General features: G+C 38.6%; 1 protein-coding gene across 1 annotated transcript in view; it reads left to right on the forward strand.

The window, feature by feature from the left end:
- Positions 1–25,607, forward strand: part of pparg (peroxisome proliferator-activated receptor gamma) — an 80,648-nt gene that overhangs the window by 27,699 nt on the left and 27,342 nt on the right. Inside the window, exons 2-3 of the mRNA XM_061938667.2 lie at positions 21,944–22,225; positions 22,296–22,462. Coding sequence (XP_061794651.2) covers positions 21,944–22,225; positions 22,296–22,462 — 449 coding nt within the window. The remainder of the gene's footprint in view (positions 1–21,943; positions 22,226–22,295; positions 22,463–25,607) is intronic.

Below are 25,607 nucleotides of genomic sequence, written 5' to 3' on the forward strand. Positions count from 1 at the left end.
TACCTAAATTAAAGGGATACAAAAATCATGCAATAAAATTATGACAATAAAATCATACACAAGTATTAAGAAAAAAGTCATAAAATGCCCTTTCATGGACACATAATTAATATACAATACAACCACACCTCATTTACATCATCACACAAAGACAATACATGCTCTTGTTCACATATGTCATAATTTGTAAAAACAACCTTGATTTTAACAGACACACCTTCATTGACATCAATTCAATCAATTCAGACTCTGCATTAAAAAAAAAAAGCATTTATGTGTGCAGGTGTACCGTATTTTTCGGACTATAAGTCGCTCCGGCCGAAAATGCATAATAAAGGAGGGAAAAAACATATACCGGTATGAGTCGCACTGGAGTATAAGTCAAATTTTTTGGGTAAATTTATTTGATAAAACCCAACACCAAGAATAGACATTTGAAAGGCAATTTATAATAAATAAAGATTATTGAACAACAGGCTGAGTAAGTGTACGTTATATGAGGCATAAATAACCAACTGAGAACGTGCCTGGTGTGTTAACGTAACATATTATGGTAAGAGTCATTTAAATAACTATAACATATAGAACATGCTATACATTTACCAAACAATCTGTCACTCCTAATCGCTAAATCCCATGAAATCTTATACGTCTAGTCTCTTACGTGAATGAGCTAAATAATATTATTTTATATTTTACGGTAATGTGTTAATCATTTCACACATAAGTCGCTCCTGAGTATAAGTCGCACCCTGGGCCAAACTATGAAAAAAACTGCGACTTATAGTCCGAAAAATGCGGTACCTAATGTTGTGACCGGGTGAATCTAATGTTGAAGATATTTATTTAAACAGTGTACATCATCAAAACATAAATTAACTTTTCGAGGGAGTTTGGCGTGGTTTCATTTGCAATTCAGGAACACCTTCAAAATCGAAGGTTTTGCAGACGGACTCAAAAAATGGTGGCGCAAAATTTACAGACAGGACCAGCAAGGAAGTGTTTTAAATATAGATTAAAATCATCGTAGGTCCTCTTTATATTATCTAATATATACAGCAAAGGCCAAAAGTTTGGACACACCTTCTCATGCAATGAGTTTTCTTTATTGTCATGTCTATTTACATTGTAGATTGTCACTGAAGGCATCAAAACTATGAATGAACACACGTGGAGTTTTGTACTTAACAAAAAAAGGTGAAATAACTGAAAATATGTTTTATATTCTAGTGTCTTCAAAATAGCCACCCTTTGCTCCGATTACTTTTTTGCACACTCTCGACGAGTCTGATATGGTTTTCGTTTCACAGGTTTCATAGTTTTAATGCCTTCAGTGACAATCTACAATGTAAATAGTCATGAAAATAAAGAAATCACATTGAAATGAGAAGGTTTGTCCAAACTTTTGGCCTGTACTGTATATGTATTTACATTTAAATAATGTTATGATACATCCAAACAAGGTGTAATGTCTCACACCATTTTCCTATGGATTGTTTTGCTGTTGTATTTAATAGTTACACACAACGATGCTCGTTTTCAGTTGTAGTTTAGGTCAGTTTAACCCCAGTTATGCTCTCCCTGTCACTACTTTGTAACAGATTGTCCTCGACGCTAATCAGTGATGGAATTCTGTGTTCTATCATAGCTCTCTAGTTGATGATATCCTCACTTTTAGTGTGTGCAACATTTCCTGCAGTTTCAAGAAGTGTGTCAGCCCCCCTCCTCCTCTCATTCTGACCTCAAATTGACCTGCAGAGAGCTTTTGGAACATAAGAATCATTAAGAAATCAGACAACTATGTCTGGGTGCAGTTTTACTCAGCGCTTACTGAGGTTTTGTGGTTTCAATCCCCCCCGCATCATGCCAAGTATCACGCATTGAAGCAGCCTGTAGCGGTATATCCACTGACTGTGCGGGTGGGTGCCAGACACGATCAACCTGCAGAGTGGGCAGGCCAGACCTCTCGCAGACACCATTTTTCATTTTTTTCATCATTCAGGCGTGGATGGGGGAAGACCCTGTCAGAGTTAAGCAGCCCACAACAGCAAAGTGACAATTTCCTGAAGAGTGAAGCAGGTCGGCAGCTTCTGTGTAACCCTGCTAGCACTTTGCATGAAGACACAGTAACAAGTAGTGTACATTTTGGTATCACAATGTATACTTTTTGGTACTTTTCAATACTTTTTTATATATAAAGGGCACCACAAAAAATTGCATTATTGGCTTTTGACAAAAAAAATCTTAGGGTACATTAAACATGTGTTTTTTATTGCAAGTTTGTCCTTAAATAAAATAGTGAACATACAAGACAACTTTTTTTTAGTAGTAAGTAAACAAACAAAGACTCCTAATTTATCTGCTGACATATGCAGTAACATATTGTGTCATTTTCCATTCTATTATGTTGTCAAATTTATTAAGGACAAGTGGTAGAAAATGAATTATTAATCTACTTGTTAATTTACTGTTAATATCTGCTTACTTTCTCTTTTAACATGTTCTATTTACACTTCTGTTAAAATGTAATAATCACTTATACTTCTGCTGTTTGGAGGCTTTACATTAGTTTTGGTATAGTACCGAATACGATTCATTAGTATCGCGGTACTATACTTATACCGGTATACCGTACAACCCTAGTAACAAGCATAGCGTCCCCTTCCACATGTTCCAGCCACCGCTAGCGTTAGCACAAACTAGCAGTGTGAGGCCCTCCTACATCGGCTTGTTGTGTAGCGGTACTGCCTTCTCCTTTGCTGTAATAAAGTTCCTCTCTTGCATCTTTGTCCTACAAAGTCTGGTCTTATCAAAGTTAAAAATATAGTTAGAAATTCCCCCTTGCGAATAAAATCCAAGTTGAAACGTCAGCGTTGTCTTCTGAAACCTTTCCAAACACCCACGGCTCGTCTTAAAATGTTCTTCCGTGCTGATTCCAGCATGGTCCCTTTTGGACATCAAGTCCCATGTAAATGGCCAGTCTTCACTATCGCATCAGTGTATTTATTATGGGCCTGCTGCAATTTTGATACTTTGTGCCATCTTAAAAGTATGGTAACTTTTTCAATGTTATCATGCTACCATTAGCATGCTAGCATTTAGCTCATTTTGATCATTTAATCCTAAAATTCATGGATTTTGAGTCTTCAATCCAATCCAATCCACTTTATTTATATAGCACATTTAAACAACAAAAATGTTGCAAAGTCCTGCACAACAATATTAAAAACAATATTTAAAACAATATTCAAATATTATCCTTAGCTCCACCAATGACTGAATAAAAACAAAAAATAAATAAATATAAAACCAATATAAAAATAATAATAATGTCTACAGTCTTGTCTCCATCTTGCAAATATGCTGAATGTTCCATTTATAACTAGGTAACGTTAGCAAGCTATCAGTTTATGCTAGCTTTTTGGCTTTAATCAAACCTGGGCCAGAGGTTCACAGTACAGATAGCAGGCCCATAATTTTTTCTAGAATTTTATGTTTTTTTATTGAGGGAAAGATCAGATATTTATTATATTTTATTATTTGTATTTATTCATTATTTTTTATTTTCTCTTTAATATACGTGACCGTCAGCATCAGGGTATTAGTCTTCTTATTATATTGTCATCCATATTTAAATTAAGTACTGCTATGAAGTATATTTTGGAGGACGATTACTTAATAGACCTTCCTCCGAATGAACACTTTAATTCCAATATACAAAACGGGCCACTACAGTATAAAATAAATACTCTGATTTAACAATAGATTTAGAACCATGGCTGTAGTTGGATTGGAGGTGCTAATATTTTGGTTAAAATTGGTTTAAATCTATGTAAATTCAGAAATGCTGAGTGTTTTTAAAGAGGAGAAGTTGCGGCCAAATGACGCAGACACGTCTTCGTCACTGTCACTGCAAGCAACGACAAGCACTGTTAAAGGACTTTTTTAGGAAGTTGCACATCTCGGCACCTTTACTTTCCCCTCACACGCATTAATAAATACATATAAAAAAGTAGCATCCCTTCTAACTTGTGTTGTCCCGATACCAATAATTTAGGACCGTTACTGGTACCAAAATGTATTTCGGTATTTTTCGGTGCTTTTCTAAATAAAGGGGACCACAACAAATGTCATTATTGGCTTTATTTTAACAAAAATCTTAGGGTACATTAAACATATGTTTCTTATTGCAAGTTTGTCCTTAAATAAAATAGTGAACAAACCAGACAACATGTCTTTTATTAGTAATTAAACAAACAAAGATACCTAAGTAGTCTGCTGACGTACGCAGTAACATATTGTGTCATTTTCTATTCTATTATTTTGTCAAAATTATTAAGGACAAGTGGTAGAAAATGAATTATTAATCAACTTGTTCATGTACTGTTAATATCTGTGTACTTTCTCTTTTAACATGTTCTATCTACACTTCTGTTAAAATGTAATAATCACTTATTCTTCTGTTGTTAGATACTTTACATTAGTCTTGGATGATACCACAAATTTGGGTATCAATTCGATACCAAGTAGTTACAGGATCAGACGTTGGTCATATTCAAAGTCCTCATGTGTCCAAGGACATACTTCCTGAGTTTATAAACATAATATAAATTTTTAAAAAAACAAATACGATTTTGTGATGCTAAAAAATATTGATGTAATCATAGTAGTATCGACTAGATACGCTCCCTTACTTGGTATCATTACAGTGGATGTTAGGTGTAGATCCACCAATGGCATTTGTTTATATTGTAGCGTCCCGGAAGAGTTGGTACTGCAGGGAATTCTGGGAATATTTTCTGGAGTGTTTATGTTGTGTTGCGGTGCAAATATTCTCCCAAAATGTATTAGTCATTGTTGTTTAGTGTGGTTTTACTATATGGCACACGTTTATGACAGTGTTGGCATTGTTCATACGGCCACCTATAGTGTGACATGTATGGCTGTTGACTAAGTATGCCCTTCATTCTCTTATGTATAGTGTGTTCAAAGGTAAGATGATTGTCTTTCATGGTTAATGATTGGATATAGTGATATCTTGTCGTGACTTTGTCAACTATTGACCGTTTTTTAACACATGCATCGTTATGATTGCTGTGTGTAGTGATGCATGTATAGCTATCACTCATCCTACAGGGATGATCCTTGAAACAAATGGACTATAATTGTCACCATGGAGACAAGGATTAGTGATTTAGAAGTACAAACCCCGTTTCCATATGAGTTGGAAAATTGTGTTAGATGTAAATATAAAGATATTTGATGTTCAAACTCATTAACTTTTTTTTTTTTTTTTTTGCAAATAATAATTAGCTTAGAATTTCATGGCTGCAACACGTGCCAAAGTAGTTCGGAAAGGGCATGTTCACCACTGTGTTACATGGTCTTTCCTTTTAACAACACTCAATAAACGTTTGGGAACTGAGGAGACACATTTTTTAAGCTTCTCAGGTGGAATTCTTTCCTATTCTTGCTTGATGTACAGCTTAAGTTGTTCAACAGTCCGGGGTCTCCGTTGTGGTATTTTAGGCTTCATAATGCGCCACACATTTTCAATGGGAGACAGGTCTGGACTACGGGCAGGCCAGTCTAGTATCCGCACCCTTTTACTATGAAGCCACTTTGATGTAACACGTGGCTTGCCATTGTCTTGCTGAAATAAGCAGGGGCGTCCATGGTAACGTTGCTTGGATGGCAACATATGTTGCTCCAAAACCTGTATGTACCTTTCAGCATTAATGGCACCTTCACAGATGTGTAAGTTACCCATGTCTTGGGCACTAATACACCCCCATACCATCACAGATGCTGGCTTTTCAACTTTGCGCCTATAACAATCCGGATGGTTCTTTTCCTCTTTGGTCCGGAGGACACGACGTCCACAGTTTTCAAAAACAATTTGAAATGTGGACTCGTCAGACCACAGAACACTTTTCCACTTTGTATCAGTCCATCTTAGATGAGCTCAGGCCCAGCGAAGCCGACGGCGTTTCTGGGTGTTGTTGATAAACGGTTTTCGCCTTGCATAGGAGAGTTTTAACTTGCACTTACAGATGTAGCGACCAACTGTCGTTACTGACAGTGGGTTTCTGAAGTGTTCCTGAGCCCATGTGGTGATATCCTTTACACACTGATGTCGCTTGTTGATGCAGTACAGCCTGAGGGATCGAAGGTCACGGGCTTAGCTGTTTACGTGCAGTGATTTCTCCAGATTCTCTGAACCCTTTGATGATATTACGGACCGTTTTATTTTTTATGTAGCCTTTATTTAACCAGGTAAAAATCCCATTGAGATCAAGGATCTCTTTTCCAAGGGAGACCTGGCCAAGAGGGCAGCAGCAAGGTTACATTAAAAACAGTAAACAACACATAAAACATCACATTTACAACATTAAAACTTGCTCACATGACGCATGTGCATACAGACAAGGTAGACTGCAGTCCTTTCACAGAAGTAAGGCTGCAGCTAACGATTATTTTTCTATCGATTAATCTATAGATTATTTTTTTCGATTAATCGGTTAATCTATAGATTATTTTTTCGATTAATCTTTAGATAATTTTTCCTTTTACCGATTTTTTTTTTAATTTAAAATGAAGATGAAAAAATAAATGTAGGCCAGTTTTTTCAAAAGGCATGGCTTTTATTTACAAAAAAAAAAGTATGGCCACTCAGTCAACATTGACAACAACATGACAAAATATTCTGTAACAATGTAAACATTTAACAAAATTAAAAATAGCTTATTTGCTTTTAATGTGCAAATATAAAAGTAAACATCCAGTGCAAATCTTAATATTCTGCAATAGTATAAGCATTTCAAAAGTAAAAGTATTGCTTATTTTGCTTTAAAATGTGCAAAAATAAAGATAAACATCCAATTCAAAAAAGTGCAAAACGGAAATATTCTGTAACAACAGTGTAAACATTTCAACAAAAGTAAAAGTATTGCTTATTTGCTAAAATGTGCAAAAATAAAGATAAACATCCAATACAAAAAAGTGCAAAACGAAATATTCTGTAACAACAGTGTAAACATTTCAACAAAAGTAAAACTTTTGCTTATTTTGCTTAATAACACAACAATGATAGTATGATTAAAGTGAAAGTTAATTGTTCGTTTGTACATAGTATACGTAATTGTTAATGTTGTAAAAGGTATTTGCACAACTAATTAACGTTAGCGTTAGAGAGGAGCGCGTCTTTGTAAACACTGAACAGGCACGCCAAACGCTCCTCTCAGAGCGAAACGGTGCTTTACTTTATGAATTTACAACGCAGATACAAATGACACATTCATGTTTTTGTGTAATGATGACAACGTATACTCACGCGGACGATTGACTAGTTGATGGTGATGGCAAGAACGCTGCCGTTGTGCTGCTATGATAGGCCATTTCCGCTCGACACAGTGTGCATACAACAACATTATTAGCAGAGGTGGGTAGAGTAGCCAGAAATTGTACTCAAGTAAGAGTACTGTTACTTTAGAGATTTATTACTCAAGTAAAAGTAAGTAGTAGTCACCCAAATATTTACTTGAGTAAAAGTAAAAAGTATGTTGTGAAAAAACTACTCAAGTACTGAGTAACATACACACACATATCATATATATGTGTATATATATATATATATACACACACACACACACACACACACACACACATATATATATATATATATATATATATATATATATATATATATATATATATATATATATATATATATATATATATATATATACATACATTGATATATACAGTATATAATTTATATTTATTTATTTTGCCGTTTTTGTTTACATGTTAAAGGTGTTTTAATAATTATACATGCATGTTTAACATATAGATTCCTTTCTTTCATGAAGACAAGAATATAAGTTGGTGTATTACCTGATTCTGATGACTTGCATTGATTGTAATCAGGAAGCAGTGCTGGTAACGTCCACGTTTTCAAATGGAGGAGAAAAAAAGTTCCTCCTTTCTGTCTAATACCACATGAAAGTGGTTGTTATTTGGCATCTTATTTGTCCACCTTCCATATTCGTTTTTATACCCTTTACAAGAAATACATTGGCGGCAAACTCCGTAGCTTGCTAGCTTGTTTGCGCTGGCTTTCGGAGACTCTTATTTTGAAAGCGCAGGCGCGATGGAGCGGGACTTTTATTGTGAAGACAGGAACTGTGCAGTCAGTCTTTACGGTTGAAATAAAAAAAAGGGTCTTTTTTCCTTCACACTTTTGATTGATTGATTGGAACTTTTATTAGTAGATTGCACAGTACAGTGCATATTCCGTACAATTGACCACTAAATGGTAACACCCGAAGTTAGCTCGGAGCCAGTCAGGTCATGTGACCCCTGGCTCTGTTTGATTGGTCCAACGTCACCAGTGACTGCATCTGATTGGTGGAACGAAGTGAAACGTCACCAGTAAGGCAGGCACTTTGAAGGTCTGTCTGACAGACCAAAACAAACAAAGCGTGCATTAACAGATCGATAAAAATTAGTAGCGAGTAGCGAGCTGAATGTAGATAAAAGTAGCGGAGTAAAAGTAGCGTTTCTTCTTAGGCCGTTTATTGAAATACTCCCACACTTTTGACGACTTTTGGCGTGCTTTTTTCCCCTCGCTCGCACCGCTCGCATCGTCTGCTTTGCGCTCCGCCATGACGGTAGTGTGACGTAAATATGCGACGCGTCGACGAACAAAAACGTCCTCGACGTATTTACGTAACCGATGACGTCGACTACGTCGACGCGTCGTTTCAGCCCTACACAGAAGCTTTAAAGTCATTCAATGTAACAAGGGTTTGAAGTTTAATATTCGATTGTAGGTTATTCCAAGCCTTCGGTGCTGAAAACCTAAATGCTTTCTTGCCCAGATGGTGAAATCCCTAAATTCCTTGCAATAGCTGGTTGAGAAAGGTTTTTCTTAAACTGTTCAGACATGCACCTGGGGATAGGTTGATTGGCAACACTAAATCGGCCCTAGTGTGTGAATGTGAGTGTGAATGTTGTCTGTCTATCTGTGTTGGCCCTGCGATGAGGTGGCGACTTGTCCAGGGTGTACCCCGCCTTCCGCCCGATTGTAGCTGAGATAGGCTCCAGCGCCCCCCGCGACCCCGAAGGGAATAAGCGGTAGAAAATGGATGGATGGATGTTCAACAATTTGCTCACACATTTGTTGACAAAGTGGTGACCCTCGCCCCATCCTTGTTTGTGAATGACTGAGCATTTCATGGAATCTACTTTTATACCCAATCATGGCACCCACCTGTTCCCAATTTGCTTGTTCACCTGTGGGATGTTCCAAATAAGTGTTTGATGAGCATTCCTCAACTTTATCAGTATTTATTGCCACCTTTCCCAACTTCTTTGTCACGTGTTGCTGGCATCAAATTCTAAAGTTAATGATTATTTGCAAAAAAAAATTGTTTTATCAGTTTGAACATCAAATATGTTGTCTTTGTAGCATATTCAACTGAATATGTGTTGAAAATTATTTGCAAATCATTGTATTCCGTTTATATTTACATCTAACACAATTTCCCAACTCATATGGAAACGGGGTTTGTAGTTACAACATTGCCCGCTGCGAACATGCTCGTCTGCATGACACGACGGGTGAGAAACTGGTACTTTTTAGAGGCGGTATAGTACCGAATATGATTCATTAGTATCGCGGTACTATACTAATACCGGTATACCATACAACTCTACATCTAACACAAACAAATACAGGATAAAGCAGCAATTACCAGAGGTCTGGAATTTATTTGTATGGTGTGTAGGTGGGGCGGGGAGGCGTAGCAGGACTCGTTGAGAAGAGCCATACGTGCTTTCATGTTAAGTTTTCAGAAGTGTCTTATAAAGCTAGAAAAAATTGTATCTAAAGATTAGTCGCTAAATATGATGCAGCGTTTTGGGAATGAGTACCAAGTGTTACCCAATATACACTATATTGCCAAAAGTATTTGGCCATCCGTCCATATGATGAGACTCAGGTGTCCTAATCACTTGGCCCGTACAAAGTACAAAATCAAGCAATTAGGCATGGAGACTGTTCCTACAAACATTTGTGAAAGAATGGGCCGCTCTCAGGAGCTCAGTGATTTCCAGCGTGGAACTGTCATAGGATGCTACCTGTGCAACAAATCCAGTCATGAAAATTCCTCGCTCCTAAATATTCCAAAGTCAACTGTCGGCTTTATTATAAGAAAATGGAAGAGTTTGGGAACAACAGCAACTCAGCCACCAAGTGGTAGGCCACGTAAACTGACAGAGAGGGGTCAGTGGATGCTGAAGCGCATAGTACAAAGACTTTCTGCACAGTCAGTTGCTACAGAGCACCAAACTTCATGTGACCTTCCAATTAGCCCACATACAGTACGCAGAGAGCTTCATGGAATGGGTTTCCATGGCCGTGCAGCTGCATCTAAGCCATACATCACCAAGTCCAATGGAAAGCGTCGGATGCAGTGGTGTAAAGCACATCGCCACTGGACTCTAGAGCAGTGGAGACGCCTTTTCTGGACTGATAAATCACGCTTTTCTATCTGGCAATCTGATGGATGATTCTGGGTTTGGAGGTTGCCAGGAAAACGGTACATTTCGGACTGCATTGTGCCGAGTGTGAAATTTGGTGGAAGAGGAATTATGGTGTGGGGTTGTTTTTTCGGAGTTGGCCTTGGCCCCTTAGTTCCAGTGAAAGGAACTTTGAATGCTCCAGGATACCAAAACATTTTAGACAATTCCATGGGATGGCACTTCAAGTTCATATGTGAGTCAAGGCAGGTGGCCAAATACTTTTGGCAATATAGTGTACCTTGAGGTGTGGAGATAGGGTTGTCATTTTGAGCGGGTGTTAGTCGGTTATTTAAAAATGTGTGTGTTCCATTTCTGTGAACTTCTCATTGTTCATATCATGACTGAGTGGTGTTTAATTGAGTGTTTGCCAAAATGATAGCTGCAAATTAAGAGCACTTCTTTGAATAAACCAAAGTTCCTTTGCAACTTTAGCGTGCCAAAATAGCGACTAAGTTGGCAACACCGATTCCTCCACCTTTGTCGCCACAAATTAAAAAAGGTATGGGAAACACTGTAACAAAGCAGTTAAATATATAGCATTATCAGTATTTAAATACAACAATTTGCTGCTTTCCTCCTAAGAAAGCCAAGCATATTTTTCTGATTGAAGACAAATGATAAAAGCATGGCTGAATGCTGCAGGACAGGTTCTTAGTTTGTACCTCCAGTGTTGTCTTCTCTCATGCCTTTACATTGTCTGTTCTCCATGGTTGATCGTATGTGTGGGAGGCTTTTTACACCACTTTTATAATGCTTGGCTTACACTCACAGACACAGACAAGCATTCACACCCACATTCACACACCTACAGTGGAATTTCAACATGGTCGCACAGCAATAGGTTTCAGATGTCAGACCACATGTTGGAGTGGCCTAAATTTGATCTGTCAGCTTGATGCATTCAGTATCTGAAAACCTCCTGTATCCCCATCCATTGCAAACTTTAATGGCTTATTTCTTCACCTGTGCCAACTTCTTCACACACTTTTGTAAAAATTGGCTCTGTAATTCTACAGTCCTGCTGATCAACAAACAGCAACTTAAAATCTTATCAAATGTTGTTGTTCTTATGCTCGTTTGCATAACAACAGAATTTTGGAGACAGAAAACCTGTCAAAAACGGGTCAAGCAGTGCCTCATTTTCTTCCAACTAGGTCCACACACAGAAAAATGAAAGGATGCAGGGGTCACTTTTATTTTATTAATCCAATTCAATCCAACATTATTATAAAATAACCACAGTGGATCAAAGTGCTGTACAGAAAAAAAAAATATAATACTAAACTAACTAAACATATAAAAAAACATTGACAACAAAATTGAGACATAAAAACATGGACAAACCCTCAAAATAAACCGCATTTAAATACATAAAATGGCATCAATAAAAACTAAGCTGAACTAAGGCACACACTATATATACTATAAGACACATACTATATGTATATGTATACATATATATATATATAACCAGAAATCATGATCATAATTAAAGATACAATTATTTTTTTATTTACTTTCCCTACATATGTAAAAGTATACATATTCTCTTCATGTCATGTTATGCTCCTTCCAGTGCTGTTGTTTTTAGTTTTAGTTTGTATCCAATCAGCAAGCTATGTTGCCATGCTGTACGAAATCTGCCAGAGGTCTTCAGAATCAACAATGCGGGTGTCCGTGCACTGTAAGCGATCGGGGACATACAGTTGATAGATAATTGCAATAGCCAATCAGATTACGAGTTGTTGTCAGTTCGGCCTCACGTTGAACGTGACATTTACGCGTCCTGTGATTGGATACTCACCGGGACCGTTAGCGGATTCATTTGAGAACACATAGAGTTGAGAGACTATTGCGATAGCCAATCAGATCACAAGTTGTTGACAGTAGCCTATCCAAGTAGCCTGATGTTAATGAGACTGTGAAAAAATGTTGCAAATGCCAGTTCAGCTAATTTTGTTGGTTTTCTGACATGGACTTGTTTCTTCAGCAGTGTTGGGTTAGTTACTGAAAACCAGGAAGTAGTTACAGTTACTAGCTACTTTATTTCAAAAGTAACTCAGTTACTAACTCAGTTACTTATACCAAAAAGTAATGCGTTACTGTGAAAAGTAACTATTTAGTTACTTTTTTTTTCTTTTCTTTTTTTTTTTAAAAAGCTCCCATTAATGCCCTTTTAGCCTTAATTTCAGTACTGTTATTGCCCTGGAGAATAATACAATGCGTTGATCAACTTGACATGCATTTGCATCACTGAACTCTGCTAAGCAATGTGGTCTACATACAACACACAAAGACAAAGATATGTTTCAAAGGACCAATTTATTTCAGGCCAGAACAAATTGACAAAACTATTTTAAATAGCTGCAACGTAACATACATAAGTAACAAACAGCATAATAACAACATAGCTGTAAACCTGGCTTCACCTAAGGAAGGCACACGTGACATACACAAAGCCTAACCAGGCAGATTTGAATTGTTGTTTTGGGCAGTAGACGGGATCTTTGATCCAAGATACAACTTACCTTTAACTAAAATGTTCTTTTCTTTGTGCTCAACAAAAGAAAAAAAGTGAGAATATCGCACACTTGCCAACCCTCCCGAATTTCAGTGCCTCTCCCCGGGACAACCATTATCCCGAATTTCTACCGATTTCCAGCCGGACTTAAGGCACGCCCCCTCCAAGTCCGTGTGGACCTGAGTGAGGACAGCCTGTCGTCACGTCCGCTTGGCCAACCAAAAAGTAACCAGAACTAGTGTTCTGTGGTTACTTTTTGGTTGGCCAACGGTTTACGTTGTATTGCGCCCCCCCCCCCCCCCCCCCCCCCACCCTCCTCTCCACACACCCACACCCACACACATACACACACACAGAGCGCGCCTCCGGCTTGTGACACAAGAGATTCAGAAGGACGACACTGCAGCGCTCCAACAAAACACACTCAGATCTTCTGTTTCTAGCCGATACTACATAAAAAATAACGTAAAATAACGCAGTAACGCATCATGTAGTAACGGTAACTGAGTTACTGAATATAAAAAATAACGCGTTAGATTACTAGTTACCGCCGAAACTAACGGCGTTACAGTAACGCATTACTTTGTAAAGCGTTAGTCCCAACACTGTTCTTCAGCATTGTCCACACGTTTAAGTCAGGACTTTGGGAAGGCCATTCTAAAACCTTAATTCCCGCCTGATTTAGCCATTCCTTTACCACTTTTGACGTGTGTTTGGGGTCATTGTCCTGTTGGAACACCCAACTGCGCCCAAGACCCAACCTCCGGGCTGATGATCTTAAGTTGTCCTGAAGAATTTGGAGGTAATCCTCCTTTTTCATTGTCCCATTTACTCTCTGTAAAGCACCAGTTCCATTGGCAGCAAAACAGGCCCAGAGCATAATACTACCACCACCATGCTTGACGGTAGGTATGGTGTTTCTGGGATTAAAGACCTCACCTTTTTCTCCTCCAAACATATTGCTGGGTATTGTGGCCCAACAGCTCAATTTTTGTTTCATCTGACCACAGAACTTTCCTCCAGAAGGTGTTATCTTTGTCCATGTGATGTCAGACAGCCATGACATTATGTTCTTTACAAGTGTATGTAAACTTTTGACCACGACTGTATATGTATCTAACCATAAGGTTTCCAGGCAATTTGGCATAAAATAATTCCCAGATGGTTCTGGGAGATCTAAGGTGGTAGATTTCACTTGACTGTTGTGATGTTTTTTGAGCGAGGCTTGCTTTGTCATGTGGGAAGCTGATCTGAAATGACACGCCGGCTCGAGTGTCACTCACGTGCTACAACAAAGACGTAATCACACACCCATTCCCAAATAAGGCATGTATGACAAAACCACTCTAACCGTGCGTAATCTTTGATGTCGTCTGACAGGGGTGTTTGCTCACGCAGCTCGCAGGTACAGGCATGTTTCAATCAGAGGATAGCTTGTGCTTTCATAAGCGCTGTCAAGAGGACAAATGGGGTAAAACAGATAGTTGCTTCAGTTGCAGTGTGATTAATAGTCGTGCAGCAGTGAGATGAAGACGGGATTTTCTCAAAGCCTCTAGGGTGCACTGTGATTTCTTTCTTTCTTCCTCGCTTCTCTCTTATCTCCAGAGCGTTTTACTCCCACGTAACGAGCAACCAGGGCACCCTTTGCAAATCCCGGGTGCGTCTTATTTTCCGTCAGGATTTGGCCCACAGTGTACAAACGGAAAGATGTCCAGGTTTCTCCCGCTATAAATAGTCAGCATTTTGTTTAAGGGCAACCTTTAATAACAACTTTCAAGAATGCCACAATGTTATAATGAAGTCCTCGCCTCACTTCCCAACCTCCTTGCTGCATTCCAAAGCAGTAACAGGGAAACAATAAGCAATTCAAAAAGGAGGATGTTTTTTTTTCCAGGCCGGACTTTTACGATCCATTTTTATACCACTACTACCTCTGTCCTCCTGTTGGACTTAAGCCTTGTTCTGCAATTCATCTCATTCATTGTTTTTGGGTGGTCCAATCAAGGATTTAGCATTGTTTATTCTAATATGCAGTGGGTTACAAAGATGGCTGATTATTCATTATTTATAACTTGAAGCCTATTTTAACAGCTGTTTTTCACATGGTGACATGCATCATGCATCAAAAATGCAAGAAACAGTCTGAAGATGGCGCGGAATAATTTCTGTGCAGAGCGTTCAGAGGAGGCACGTTGTGAAATAAAGACTCGTTAAAAAACATTCAAGCCATTTATTATTGATAAGACGCTATACTTTTTTAGGAAAAGTTACTTTACTTTGTTGCAGTCCTACTTAGTGTCATGCACTGCAAAAAGTCAGCATTCAAAAACTGGAAAAAAAAAATACAAAAATTAGGGGTATTTTATTTGAACTAATCAAAATTATCTGCTAATACAACAAGAAAATCCGGCTTGTCAAGACTTCCCAAAACAAGTAAAATTAGCTAACCTCAAATAACCCAAAAATACCTTAAAATAAGTATATTCTCACTAATAACAAGTGCACTTTTCTTGGTAGAAAGAAAAGAGACCTTTTTGCTCAATATGTTGAAAAATATTCCAAAATTAAGTAAATGCTAGTGCCATTATCTTGACATAATGATATGCGCTCGGCATCATGATTTTTTTTTTCATGCTTGAAGTAAGAAATTATCACTTTAAAAAAGTAGTTTTATGCTTGTGAGTGTTAATGACACAGCTTTGCATCAGTTGATATTCTAGTTTCAAGCATGTTTTACTCAATATAGGTCATCAAATCTCAGCTACAAGCTGTAATATCTTACTGAGATCATTTAGGACCAAAACCCTTAAAACAAGTAAAACACTCCAACATAAAATCTGCTTAGTGAGAAGAATTATCTTATCAGACAGAAAATAAGCAAATATCACCCTTATTTGAGATATTTAATCTTACTTAGATTTCAGATTTTGCAGTGCGTAATTTTTCCTCTGTAGTGTCAAGCCACTGCCGGTTCACATACAGTTCGCCCACTTCAGAATATACTCAAAGTATGACATTTCTCTGTATTTTATTGTTTGATTGGCTGGAATATTGATGTCACACAGACATTAAACACATTACACAGTCTGTAGAAAAGTATGGGTGTCATGATCCGTTGCCGGGGTATGTTTGATTCCTTTGTTGTTTATTTCTGTTTCAGCACCCTCATTTGTTTTCTTAGTTGCCATGGGTGCTGAGTTTCGTCACCTGCCGCTGATTATTGGTCGGGACGCTCACCTGCTCCCGGTCACTAATCAGAGAGCTATTTATTCCTGCCTGGCAGTCTTGTTCGCAACATGCAACGTTGGGTATTTATTTTCTTGAGAGTTTAGAATTACTAGTTTCTTGCTCCGTTGTTGGCTAGTCTATTGCTAAGCTTTGCCGTAGCATCTCATGCTATCCGCACGTTTTTCTTTTTTCGTGTCTTTTGCCGTGTTTGAATAAATCATCCTTTTACCTGCACACTGCTTCCGGACGTCCTTCTGCATCTTGGGGAAACGACCATCGCAATATCATGCAACCCCGACGTGACAATGAGGCTTTTTTTCCACCAAAAGTTTGGGAACTTAAGTTCCTGAAACTATAGGTTCTTGTAGAAGTGTGTGGTTTGTGTTTCCACTGCATTTCACAGTTCAGGGTAGTTTATACAAATCAGGATGATGACGTAATATGGAGGAGTGGTTTAATATATTTCTTCACTGATACTAGCCATGTAAATAAACAGACAACAATAGGTATTATATTGTTTTTTTACGAAAGTGTAAGTAAATAAAATACAAAGCAATGATATACAAAATGATATGATTTAAAAACAAAGTGTACCGGATTTTACATTAAAAGTCTGCTCGGCTTTTGTCCACAGTGTCCAACAGTCAGAAAGTCGTCCTCTTAGTAAATGATGAATTCACAATATATAAGTAATAAATACAATACAACATAAACGCATCAGGTTTAGCGTTAGCATTAGCACTTGGGTTGAGACGAATGACACAAATGGTGTTACTGATGACTTTTACAGGATATAAAAAAGTAAATAGTGACTATTTGATGTGATTTACCTTTCACAGTTCTCTTCAAACTCAGGTTGTCGGGTCCCAGTGAGCAGCTCGCCTTGCCGCCTCCAAGCCCAGCTGAATACTTTATAATCTTCTGTAAATGCGTTTGAAACAGTTCATCCACTTTTGTAGCTTTGCATATTGAAACAAACATTTAAAAGAATAATAAACAGCATAAAACTGCAAATTAGTTTAGATAAAAAAATTGTCTCGCATACTCTGTAATGGCGGCTGAAACTTAAGCCCTGTCTACATTAAGCCGAATAACTCCTTAAACAAATAATTATTTGCCTAAGCGCCCCCTTTCAGTCACATTAAATCATCGTTTAAGGTTCCCCTCCTTGGATGATTTTTTACACGGGTAAGTGTGCCGTGTATTTCTTGAATCTCCGGCTCTTAGCTTTGTATGGACTCAACGATCGTTTACAAACTGAGTTCGGAGAGAAAGTGACGCCCCACACAGGAAGTGACGTCAGAAAGAATGCGCCACAGCCAGATTCATAACAAGCGGTATCGTAACTCGGAGGTAACCACTAGAAAGATGGAGGCGAGTCATCCAGACATGCCCGTATTTCTCCTTCTTTTACATCTACAGACGCTTGTGGAAATCACACATGAATACCTTAAGAGAAGGAAACGCGCGATTACAGCTATTTCGGATACAACACATCTCAGACGGCAACACAGCAATGTTGAGCGACGGTTTTGGATGAGGCCTGGAAGAACGGCAGCCTGGTGGGATATGTTTGTCAACGAGTGTGTTGTGCAAGAATAATGGCAAGAGAACTTTTGAATGTCCAGGTCAGCTGTGATTCTACTTAGCGAAAAACTAAGAAAACGAGAATGCGGGATCTACCATTGGTGGATCTACACCTAACATCGGGTTCTCGTGAACGAGGGAGTACTACGGAAAACAGCGAGTACATTTGGACTGGCAAAACAGACTATCAGTTACTGTCCGCCATGTATGTCGAGCGATTACTCAACATCTAGTTTTGTACTCCATAACTATTGTGAAGCAATGAAGTGGTTGCGACCGGTAAGTACGACCGCCAATTTCAGCCGTACAATCCTGACCAGATATCTCGATCCCTAGATTGATTGTTGTAAAATGTTATTCATCCCATTGTTTACTTTCACACGTCCATTAAATATATGATTCATGTATCATGGTGAGGCAAGCAAGGTTTACTGTTAAGAGAAATGTGGCAATAGGCTACATTGAAACACAGGGTAAGAATACACTTCCAGGTCAGAGGTGACTATGACGCGTAATTGTTTTTTCGCGTATGCGTACTAAGTCACGTTGCGCCGGCGGACAAAGGCGTGAGGGGGTCTTAAACGGTGGCATTGTGCGTGTGTGTGGACAAGGATAAGGTTAGGTGGGATATAGCCTGGATAACCTTAGTGTAGAAGGGGCCTTAGCATACAATGTTTTAGGAACGCCCCCTAATGTGTTTAACCAATCAGCGGTCGACAACGAAGCCAGAAATTTCATGGAACTATTCAAAAGTCCCACCTCGCTACTAGAAACTAAAAATAGTTCCCGAAGATCTACATGAGTAGTTTTTGGTGGAAACACTTTATTTACCCGGGTAGATGAGAAAGTTCCTGAAAAAGTTCCTGTCGTGGAAAAGGACTTATTGTGTATTATAAATGTTCATTATATCGGGGACATTCTGACTAAAGAAACATTATTGCAAAATTTAAGACTCCATCCAGCTTCATATGCCAGAGAACACAGTAACATGAGAAAAGACATTTGACTCACATATTTCAGCATTTTTTTTTTTAGGACATCCTATATTTTAAACAGGATGTCCAAATCGATCTCTGAATGTTCTATACTCTTGTGTACATGTCATTCTTGCATTGAGAAGAATAATGCTGCAGGAGCTGGGTATTGTTTACATTTTAGCTGATACCTGAGCTGGTTTGGTATGTTTGAAACCTGCTGGTGCTTAAAAGGTGCCCCCGACGCATTCACAGCCACAGAGACAGTCGAACATCACAAACTCCAACACTACACGTAACTGCCAGGTCGCTACAACGTCCATATAATGACAAAAACAATACAAATTTAAGTACATCACACTCACTCATAAGCAATAGTCTGAGAGCGGTGAACTTTCCGGGGCTGCCGGATTTTTAGGAATGCCTGATTCCAAGTAAATTATTTGTCTCCTCCTTCAACAGCCATTGTGAGTGTTCGTGTGTGCAAATCCCTACAGTCTATTCAGCTATTTGAAATATGTCTTCTTCTGTTGTTTGTTGGCGGTTGGCAGACAACTTTTAGTGTGCTTTACTGACAGCTTCTTGTTGTCAAACTTTATTGGTTTTACTCTGTTCGCCCAATCAGAGGACCACAAATGCTGACATTTGAGGCAAATTTGCAACAAATAAAAAAAAACAGCCCCATTACCAGTGTAGCTTAAGTGACATCGGGACACCAGTCCTGATTCTGAAGGCCCAGGGTGGATTACACTGACATGGCAACACCTAAAAGCTGAAATCTGATTGGACAAAAACATTGAATATACACATAAGTATTGAAAGCAGTACATAAAAGGCTATACATTTCTAAAAGACTGTAGAGTAAGAATTTTACTACAATCCTATACCGTATTTTGTGGACTATAAATCAATCAATCAATGTTTATTTATATAGCCCTAAATCACAAGTGTCTCAAAGGGCTGCACAAGCCACAACGACATCCTCGGTTCAGATCCCACATAAGGGCAAGGAAAAACTCACAATGTGAATGACTATGAGAAACCTTGGAGAGGACCGCAGATGTGGGTGACCCCCCCCCCCCTCCCCTCTAGGGAAGACCGGATGCAATGGACGTCGAGTGGGTCTAACATAATATTGTGAAACTCCAGTCCATAGTGAATCTGACATAATAGTGAGAGTCCAGTCCATAGTGGGGCCAGCAGGAGACCATCCCGAGCGGAGGCGGGTCAGCAGTGCAGAGATGTCCCCAACCAATGCATAGGCGAGTGGTCCACCCCGGGTCCCGACTCTGGACAGCCAGCACTTCATCCATGGCCACCGGACCTGTGCCTCCCTTTCCACAAAGGAGAGGGGGGGTAGAGCAGAAAAGAAAAGAAACGGCAGATCAACTGGTCTAAAAAGGGGGTCTATTTAAAGGCTAGAGTATACAAATGAGTTTTAAGATGGGACTTGATTGCGCACCATTATTCAAACCGCACCCACCAAATTTTAGAAGATATAAATAGTTTACAAATATTCGCCGCACCGGACTATAAGCCGCAGATAAACAGTATATTGGTAGAAAATATTTTGTAAATCTTTATTTACATACCTTCATTGTTTCCAAACGGTGCTTGCCACACGGCAGTAAAATGGCTGATCAAACAAAACCTAAGTCAATCATCTAAAAAGACTCAATAACTCCACGGTGACGTTTTGATGAATTTACAAAACTGAAACAATACATAAAGAATACCATTGTAAGTTAATAATACTGACAGAGCGTGTTAGCATATTCGCTAATGCTAACGATGCTAGCTTGATTGCTCTACGATAGCACAAAACACTCCCACAGACATCATACATGGGACGGTTTAGTAAGTAAGAATCCATCCATTTTGTAGTGTTTTAGTTATATTGTAAAACTTACAAACATTGCTTGGAGTGATGAATGAAGAACCCTTTTAAGCAGAAACACGTATATACTTCCGGTTCAAGGCACAAAACAATAAATATATTTTCAACCTGGGGGTGGGATTAAATAAGTTATCTTCTTCCCACTCCTTTTCAGGCAATACTGGACAATTATGCATTACATACTATACATTACCTTTTGCGCTATATTAATTTATATTATTATATGTTGTCAACTTTTTACTTTTTTATGTCATTGCCTGAAATAAATAAATAAATGAAAATAAAATGAAACATGCAGCATCTGTAGTGAGCAAACATCTCCAAAAGACGGCACCATGACACAAACAATAACACACCTTTTCAATGTCTCTGTCGGTACATGACAACTATTTGTTGAATACAAAACATTCAATTAGCCACGCTATTTTATAAGCCGCAGGGTTCAAAGCGTATGAAAAAACTTGCAGCTTATAGTCCAAAAAATACAGTAATTTAAGTTGTATATCTTGGTCAGTGCTTCTGTGTTTAGGCCTGAACAGAAGACCTTGTTTGCCCTGACCACCTGTTTATAGAATAAAGAAGTTTTGCCTGTTGAACTTTTCAAACATATTCTAATTTATTGAGATGGTCTGTACACTGTAAAAAGTGTTATTCAGTAGAAGCAGAAAGACGACAGATAAACAAATAGGCAGAATAAGGATTAATTCCAAGAATCAGGAGCTAAACACACACTGCTGCTGCTGGTGTGTTGTTCTTTGGTTGGGCAATCACTGAGCCGGCCGCCCAAACAACAACAACAGAGGAAGTCGGACATGTTACGAGCAGAGTTTGTCTTGTTCCGACTGTGTCACAATCTAACTCCCAATTGAGCAGATAACAGACTGACTGCAGGAACGAGCCTGAGCACGGAGGAGGAGTGCTATTGCGATCTAATAGTATGTATGCACGTTGTTGTTTTGTCAGAAAGAACACATGCATACATGTGATGCTCCCTCCTCGCTATTTTATCTTCGTCCCACTCACTCGCCACCCTCTACTCTCGCCCGTGTTTTAGATTATTTTGGTGTTATTCTTTAAAGCAAGGACACATACACTAAACACGCAACGTTGTATCAGCTAACACGTCACCGCTCTCGTCTCTCTACGCAGACATGGTGGACACCCAGCAGCTCTTCGCCTGGCCGGTGGGCTTCAGTCTGAGCACCGTGGATCTGCCCGAGCTGGACGACAGCAGCCACTCGGCGCACATGACAACGTTGGACTACGCCACCATTTCCTCCTCTTCCTCCTCCTCCCTGTCGCCCTCGCTGGTGGCCTCCATGTCCTCCGTCGACGTGGCCTACGACCCAAGTCCTCCGCAGAGTGAGGACCGTTTGACCAACCTGGACTACATCAGCATGCACAGCTACAGGACCCAGGCAGACGCACACAGTAAGGCGTAGCTCAGCCTGCTTTTGTCTTCTGCACATTGACGTCTAAATTGGAAAAATCTTGCCTTTAGATTTCATCAAGCTGGAGCCAGAGTCGCCTCCTCAACAGGCCGACAGTCCATCGGTCTCCAAGCTACCGGATGACACCTCGACTGCAGCACTCAACATCGAGTGCCGTGTGTGTGGAGATAAAGCTTCTGGCTTTCACTACGGCGTGCACGCCTGTGAAGGATGTAAGGTAAGGAAGATATTTGTATGGCAAGAATAAATCAATAATAATTTGATTGAAAATATAACTTATTTTTTGCACAAATTGTCATCCTATTGTTCTCTTCATATATATTAAGAGTATTATTATTTAGAGCAGGGGTCCCCAAACTTTTTGACTGTATATAATATATATATATATATATATGTGTGTGTGTGTATATATATATATATATATATATATACATATATATATATATATATATATATATATATACTGTATATATATATATATATATATATATATATATATATATATATATATATATATATATATATATATATATATATATATATATATATATATATATTCCGAGCGCTATAATGTCACGTTATCGATGAAAAACGCATTTTTAGACAATATGATTTGCCTGAGCGGCTAGGAGAGACAGAGAGTAACAAGCGGTAGAAATTGGATTAGAAAGGACAGATTTATAAAAATAATAATCATTTTTTTAATTTTTTTATTTTATTTTATTTATTTTTTTACTTGAAACTTCTCACGGACCGAAGTTTGGGGACCCCTGATTCAGAGATTTACTGATTATCTGCGCAGATATTTGGCATTTTGAGGTATTGGCCTTTTTTTTATCAGTATGTGCCTTTTTTTGACAACAGAACTACATCAGCCAATACAATATATACAAATATGATACCAGTATTAAGTATTAAAAAAATAAAAATAAAAAAACAATTTGTGAATTAATAGTAATAACCACTTTTTGCTGAAGCCCTTTTTTTTTTTTTTTTATTCATTTAAGAATTATAATTACTGCACTTTCATTGTCTATCATTCTCCCCAAATATGTTGTGATATCAGACAGGGCATTTATTTGAGTTCTCGTGAGAATTTTGCTCATGCGGCCGTATCCGTATCGGATGTCCATTTTTAGTAGAAATCCACGCAACTCTCTGTACATGAGGCCCCTGGTCTCCTACAGTTTGTCTCGTCGGCTTGCCTGTCAAAACTCTTTGTCAAGATATCCAGTTTTTGTCTTTCTTTCCGGGCATCTTCCCAATCCTGTTTTGTTTGTTTTCACTACTGCAGTGATCAAGTCGCACGACAAGCGTTCGTCCGCAACACTCAAGGCTCATTAAAGTTAAAGTTCCAATGATTGTCACACACACACTAGGTGTGGTGAAATTTGTCCGCTGCATTTGACCCATCCCCATGTTCACCCCCTGGGAGATGAGGGGAGCAGTGAGCAGCAGCGTGCGCCTCGCTCGGGAACCATTTGGTGATTTAACCCCCAATTCCAACCGTTGATGCTGAGTGCCAAGCAGGGATGCAATGGGTCCCATTTTTTGTAGTGTTTGGTATAACTCGGCCGGGGTTTGAACTCACGACCTCTCAGGGCGGACACTCTAACCACAAGGCCACTGAGCTGGTCACAAGGCCACTGAGCTGGTTAAAGGAGCGCTCCAAGTTTCCGGTTCCGTGACGCTATCAAATAACAATATGTATGATAGTATGGCATGTATGGCAGGCCTGGGCAATTTATTTGATTCAGGGGCCAAATTTAGAGAAAAAAATGTGTCTGGGGGCCGGTATATCTATTTTTAAGAACACTAATACAAAAAGTCACATTAATGTCTGATTGAATGCTAAAAACGGAATGGAATTTTATTTTTTTTTACTGAATGAGACACCCAGAATGTACATGAAAATAAAGAATGTGATTTACAATATTAACTATGACCGATAAAACACTGAATATTGACAACATATGAACGTCACACCCCTTCTCCATCGACATTATTTGCAATGAAGCGAAACGCAACAAAAGTGCAACAAACACAGCGAAATATGAACACGAAGGGTAAAAAAAAAACCACCTACAATCTGATATATGTGATATATCACTAAACTTTAGAACTTTGTTGTAAAAATCTCCTTCCGCATCTGTCCCTGACACCCGCATTTCAGGCTGGCCGCTCTGGAAACACTCTGTGGAAACGCTCCCCACCCACACTGCTTGATGCCTCGTCTGAGCTGCTGTGACTTACAAACGTAGATTAGCATAGTAACTAATTACATTACCGTAGTAGCTAATTAGATTACAATTGCAACCAGTATATCATGCAAAAGCGCAGATTCCAACCATTGAAATACTTTGTATAGTTCCAGACTTACGGTAATTTGAAAACATCACTGCACATCATAATGGCAGCTACAGTTTCCATAAAAAGATCTAAAAAAATTATTTTTCCGGCGCGCCAGATTGAAAACCTTAACGGGCTGCATGTTTGCTTAATTTGGTCAGGTCTGATGTATGGTCATGAAGATGACAGAAAATATATATGTCTGTCAAAAATCCAAAGATTTTGTTAATACCTTAACAAATAGGAGACTTAATATATAAGTAAAGTAGAGTATGCAGCAGCTCACACATTCTCTTACTTTTTGTAATATTCAGGAAGAATCAATGAAACATGTCTCAACCACACAGGGGCTTTTTTTTTTTTTTTTAATGTTTTTATTTAAATGTTCGGGGTTCCTAACAAGGAAATCTTACAATGTAATAAATCCATAAACTGTATACAATTTTGTAGATGGTGAGTTATTTTGATGTACAAAAATCCCATGTTTACCAATTTTCCCGGGAGATTTTCAAAATTTTAAAATGCAAATGTCGATGATTCTCTGACCCGCAGCATTAGTAATAAAGGTGTATGTGAATCCCCTAATGTTTTTTGGTGCTAAATTAACCACAAAATTAGCGCCGCATAACACATGATGTTGCTCCTTTAATATATATATATTACGCAGAGTCATAACAAAAAAAAAGTATGGCCAACACGGTTTCAGGCAATCTCCTCATTGATTGCTCAAAAGGCCCTCACGTGACTACAGGGGGACAATTTTGAGCTAATGCCATGTGTTTGCAGTTCTTCCTTAATAGTTTTTCGACATGTATAAATGCCCTGTTGTACAGCATGGGGCTGCTCCACCCACAAGAATTGTGGAAATATTTTACGTCGCTTTTCACACGACCCAGAAAGAAGTATTGGAAGTAAACGTTCACAAACATCACTGGAGAGCCACTGCGAGTCAAACACACGACATGTCTGCATTTTGTACGGGACACACGCAGAAGCTAATACAAACGAATAAC

Source organism: Nerophis lumbriciformis, linkage group LG03 (genome assembly GCF_033978685.3).
Source record: "Nerophis lumbriciformis linkage group LG03, RoL_Nlum_v2.1, whole genome shotgun sequence".
NCBI lineage: Eukaryota > Metazoa > Chordata > Actinopteri > Syngnathiformes > Syngnathidae > Nerophis > Nerophis lumbriciformis.